This window comes from Mus pahari, chromosome 1 (genome assembly GCF_900095145.1).
Source record: "Mus pahari chromosome 1, PAHARI_EIJ_v1.1, whole genome shotgun sequence".
Taxonomy (NCBI): Eukaryota; Metazoa; Chordata; class Mammalia; order Rodentia; family Muridae; genus Mus; species Mus pahari.
In genome coordinates this window covers 80,332,817-80,338,731 of record NC_034590.1, presented here as the reverse complement: position 1 = coordinate 80,338,731, position 5,915 = coordinate 80,332,817, and the positions used below count along the sequence as shown (strand labels likewise).

Here is a 5,915-nt window from a genome sequence, read left to right as displayed (position 1 = left end):
AAAGAACATCCCTCCATGGATTCTGCATCAGCTCCTGCTTTCTGACCTGCTTGAGTTCCAGTCCTGCATCCTTTGGTGATCAACAGCAGTATGTAATGTAAGCTGAATAAACCCTTTCCTCCCCAACTTGCATCTTGGTCATGATGTTTGTGCAGGAATAGAAACCCTGACTAAGACAGTTATCTATGAACTTTTCTCTGACGGGGACTGAGAAGCAAAACATATTTGATAGAACTAAAATATAGTTTTTCCTTTTTGAAACCTTAGTTTCATGTAAAATTTTGATGATAGTAACAGTTACTCTCCTGGGTATGCAGTGTTTCCAAACCCACCAATCCCCTGATGAACAAGAACAACACCCGGTAAGAAGGTATGCCTCTCAGGTTAATCCACAGAATGGTTTTGCTTTATATCAAAGTAGTTTGTCAAAAGAATGGTAACAGTAGACCATGGTGAATGTACAACTCTTGTTATGTTTCTAGCCTGTGCCAGTCACCTTAGTTACCTTGGATCTGACTCTGAGTTTAGAAAATGAGGCTTGGTGGGAAGAAGGGTTTCATTGGGAGAGAGAAGGTCAGAGAAGAATGAGTGAGTGTATGTATGTATGTCACAACTAACATTTAGCATGTGTATCTATGAACCCATCAAAGAATAAAAAAACTAACAAAAATAATGGACTACATTCAGACTAAAAAAAATCATTGAATGAGAGTAAGGTTTTGAAAAACATTTTGGGCTTGTTATAATCTGTTTAAACTTCTTGGTTGTACCCCAGATACATCCTTCTCCTGTGCCCTGGGTATAACAGGTTAGTTACATGGCATGGAACTTCAGTTCTCAGGATTTTTTGGCTCAGTGCTCTATGTGTTCATCAATTGTAAGGACTACAAAAGAATATTATTCATATGGCTTACTTGCAGATAAGGATTTACAGAAATTTTAATGAATACATATTGTTTTTAATGTGTGTGAGTATGCCGTATACAGGTGTGATGATAGCTGCAGAGGTAGAGGAGGGTGGGGTGCCCTTGTTTATCATTCTCTCTAATACTCCTTTGAGGCAAGGCCTCTCCCTGAATCAGGAACCTTGTTTTTGTTGTTGTTGTTGTTGTTTGCTTTTTGCTTGCTTGTTTGTTTGTTTATTGTGTATGTTCTTTTGTTTTTATTTTTTGTTTTTACTAGATCACCCCAGAAATCTTATTATCTCCACTTCTAGCAACCTTGGTGTCACAGGCACATGGCAAATGATACTTTGTTACAAGGGTTCTGAGGTGAACTTTGGTGATCTGGTCTCTGTAGTCCCCCCCCCCCCATTTTACTTTTAAAATTATTTTTTGTTTAGTACACTTACACATACCCAGCATTTCACTTCATCCCTACCTGTTTCCTGCTCCTACTTCTCTTAACTTCACAATCCTGTTGCTGGTTGCCTTCCTCCTCGCAAATAGAATCCCTTTATGCACTTCCTCTCCAGCCTCTACCACAGCTTTTTCTAGTATTTGGAAGACGAGTCTTTCACCTGGATGCTGGGTTCCTACATATGCCAAAAAGGGATTGGCATCCCAGAATATCAATATCATTTTCTATGGAAAATTTGCTGAACTTTTTTGATGTTAGCTCTTATAGCATACCATATCCAATAGATAAATTTGTGTGTGATATATATGTATGTATATGTACATGTGAGCACAGGTATGTACTTACACATGTGTGTATGGTAGCCAGAGGTCAGCATCCTGTATCTTTATTGATTCCTACCTTATTTTTTGAAATACAGTCTCTTGCCGAATCAGTAGTTGGCTAGATTGACTGAGCAGTGAGCTTCTATGGTCTTTCTTGTATCTCTGCTTTATTGGGCTAAGATGTCAGGCACACACCATCACTCTTGACCCTGGTTCATTTTTGTTTTTGTTTTTGTTTTTTTAACATAAGTATGAGAGTTGGAGCTCTAGTCTTCATGTGTATGAGGCAAGCACTTTACCCTGTGAACCAATTTTGTAGCCTCTCAGGTATATAATTTTAATGACAATGTTATGTTGAACATTTTGTATATTAACAAATAGTACATTTTTATTTTTAATGACTTTTCCCCCTTATCCTTTTAGTTTTGTCAACCTGGTGGATGGCACCTGTCCAGAGAGAGGAAACAGCCAACATTCTTTGTGGTGGTCCTAACAGATATTGACTCAGATCGACATTACTGCTCATGTCTAACCTTCTATGAGGCGGAGATCAATCTCCAGGTACAGAAACTTTCTTAACCAAGGATGGGGACACATAGCATTGCAGAATATTTTAAGTTCCATGTTTTTTGTTTGTTTTTGTCATTTGTTTTACTAAAATTGAAAATTCTATGGGCTCCTTTGAAAAGCAGGTTTCAAGGACTAGAACTCATATTATATTTTAAAATGAATTGTATAGGTTTAGTGCCTTAAGTAAGATGGAAACATTTTATATGTGTGTGTATGTATGTGTTGATGTATGTATGCATGTATATATTGTATAGATAGCATGGAAACTGGATAGATATATAGATAGATATAAAATATAGCCTTAATTTTGTATTAATAGTATTTGAAATCTTGATAGGTTCTTTAAAGTTCAGAATCTAAATTTTCCAGGTACAAATTCTTATTTTTAATCACAGAGGAGACAAGTTACCTATCATGAAGCAAACTTACACTAGTATTCTTTTATGGTAGAAGTTCAAAAGTTCATGGAGAACCAAGTACTTATCTGCATCCCGGAACAACGACAGATACATGTTATCTGCATTTCAGCTTGGTTCTCTTTGTCAGGTCTTTGTAGGAAGCCATACCAACATTTCAAGACTTTAGTTGGGACCAAACTAAGAATTATTTGCTGTGAAATATTTAATGACCTGTCAGAATATTGCTTCTGGGTAAATTTGGAAGTTATGTTGCCAGTGAGGTGAACTACAGGCACAGACTTGTAAATTATGTCACCTCATTGGCAACATAATCTTCCTAACACCCCCCCCCCCAAATCATTTGACAGAAAATCCCATATTTATATACCTTTTCTCTGAATTTTTTGGTTCCTAGACTGGACCTGATGCACTGGGCTGAAGTGACTCTCTTCTGCACTTTGAACTGAACATTACTATAGTCATATTAATAATAATCTTCACTACCCATTCCACAGTCCCAACACAGTACATAACTGCATTTATTATGTTTTTTTATTTCTCTTTTCATCTTGAACTTTTTCTTTGTCTTTATCTTATTGAAAATTTTAAGTAATAATCCTTCCACATCCATTTTTAATAGACTAGTTCTTATTATTTTATATTCTTGGTTTCTCTCATTTAGTTCAGACTGTACATTTACAGAATACTGTAATACTTAACTAAAGCAGAATTGGTGTGTATATGCCTCTAATCACATCATTAAACCATCTAAAACAAAAGGATTGAGAATTTAGAGGTAGCCTGAGCTACCTAGTGAGACTGTCTTTAAAATAAAAAGGAAGAAGAGGGAAAAGAGAAAGGCCAACAAAGCAAAGTCAAAGGAAGAAAGAAATGGAAAGGAAAGGAAAGGAAAGGAAAGGAGAAAGAAAAGGAAAAGAAAGGAGAAAGGAAAGGAGAAAGGAGAAAAGGAGAAAAGGTAAGGGGAGGGGGGAGGGAAAGGAAAGGAAAGGAAACTTCTTAAGTTTGTTCCTTTCAGAGATGTCCAAGGGTACACATTTGGATGTATACAATGTGTATTAATCCTTTACTGATAGTAAGGATAGTCCATTTGGTAAGATGATACTTAGATTTCTTCAATGTATACTTGCAAGAGTTGTGTTGTAGTTTGTTTGTTTGTTTGTTTTGTTTTGGGGGTTTGTTTTTGTTTTTGTTTGGTCTGGTTTTCTGTTGCAGCTAATAAGTAATGCATAGGAAGGTATTTTTAAGTCTATATATGTGTCCTGTTACATGTCACTCATGCTCCCCTTGATTTAGTATTTACTCTTGATTCTTTTGATAATATTAATTGATCAGCATATATCAATATTGATAGTATTTGGCTGATTATGATGTTTAGAACATGATTATCTACCAGTCACATACTCCCACTTCCTTTTAGTCGGCAGTTGACTTCTTGTGTTGTTTATTTGTTTGTTTGGGGCAGGGTCTGTCTAACTGTAACTTTGGCAGTCCTGGAACTTAACTTTGTAGACCAGGCCAGCCTAACAGAAATCCACTTGCCTTGGCCTCCCAAGCACTGGAATGAAAAGTGTGTGCCACCATGCCCCATTAGTAGATGACTTTTTCTTTTTTTTATAACTTTTATTTTTTTACAGTCCAATCGTTATCCTCTTCCTGGTCTGCCCTCCCACAGTTCACCCTCTCACAGTTCCTCATCCCATTCCTCTGTCCCCTTCTCTCCAAGAAGATGTCCCCATCCCCTCCACCCCCACCAGACCTCCTCACTCCCTGGGGCCTCAAGTCTCTTGAGGGTTAGGCACATCTTCTTCTCCCACTGAGGCCAGACCAGGCAGTCCTTTGCTGTATACATGTTTTAAAAATATTTTTCATATATTTTGGTCATGTTCTTTCTTCTTCCCCAACTCTTCCTTGTTCCCCTTACTCACCAAACTTCATGTTCTTTCTTTCTCCACATCTCTCTGTGTCTGTGACTCTCTTTCTCTCTCAGTCAGACACACACACACACACACACACACACACACACACACACACACACACACGGTTATTTTTGTATTTGCCATCTACTCCTGGTCATGAGGTCTACCTGGATTGTGGCTGATACACCAAAACTATACATTGCAAAAAAAAAAAAAATTGCATCTTTAGATGTTCTGGTCATATTGATTAACTGTTTAGAAAGAAAGAAAATAGACACATTTCTAGCACTGTGCCCAAAACTCAACTCCAAATGGATCAAATACCTCAGTATAAGGCCCAAAACACTGAATCTTAGGAGAAAGTGGGGAATAGGCTTGAATTTATTGACACAAGGAATTACTTTCTGGACAGAACATCATTAGCATAGACACTAAGAAGAACAACAAATAAATGGGACGTCATGAAGCTAAAAAGCTTCTTCACATCCAAGGTCACCATCATTCAAGCAGAGAAGCAGCTTATAAAATGAGAGAAAAAACTTTACCAATTATACATCTAATAGAAGATTAGTATCTAGAATAAGGAAATAAAAAAACCTGAGCATTAAGAAAACAAATAACCCAATTTAAAAATGGGGCTATAGAACTAAACAGTTCTCAAAACCTGAAACACAAATGACTGAGAAATACTTAAAGGGATGTCAGTACCCTTACCATAAGTAAATGCAAATAAAAATTACTTTGAGATTTCATTTTACTCTAATCAGAATGCCCAAAATAGTAAAGCAAATTATGGCACATGCTGGTGAGTACGTGAGGAAAGGGGAACACTTATTCATTGCTGGTAGAAGTGAGACATATTGCAGCCACTGTGAAAATCTGGGTGGATTTTTTTTCCAACAAAAGCTGGAAATTTAGCTACTGCAAGATACCATCTTGGCATATAACCAAAAAGCACTACATCTTACATGTTCATCCATTTTCACTGCTTCTCTATTCATAATAGCCAGAAATTAGAAACAGCCTACTTATAAGTGGATAATGAAAATGTGATAGCTTTACACAAGGAAATATTATTAATCTGATAAGAAAAAATAAAATATGTAGGTAAATGGATGGAATTAGACAGTACTTCTGAGGGTGGTAATACAGCCCCCCCCCCCCAAAAAAAAACTATTTACTTTTTCTCTTCCCCTTCCCCTTCTTCCCCTTCTTTCCCTTCTTCCCTTTCCCCTTCTTCCTTTTTCCCTTCTTCCTTTTCCCCTTCTTCCCCTTCTCCTTTTTCTTTTCTCCCTTCCCTCCCTCCCTCCTCCTTACCTTTCTCTCTC

At 37.1% G+C, this 5,915-nt stretch overlaps 1 protein-coding gene across 1 annotated transcript in view; it reads left to right on the top strand.

Moving 5' to 3' along the window:
* Sbf2 (SET binding factor 2) overlaps nucleotides 1-5,915 on the top strand; it is a 292,547-nt gene that overhangs the window by 112,999 nt on the left and 173,633 nt on the right. The window contains exon 3 of the mRNA XM_029535769.1: nucleotides 2,106-2,243. Within this exon, the coding sequence (XP_029391629.1) occupies nucleotides 2,106-2,243 (138 nt within the window). The remainder of the gene's footprint in view (nucleotides 1-2,105; nucleotides 2,244-5,915) is intronic.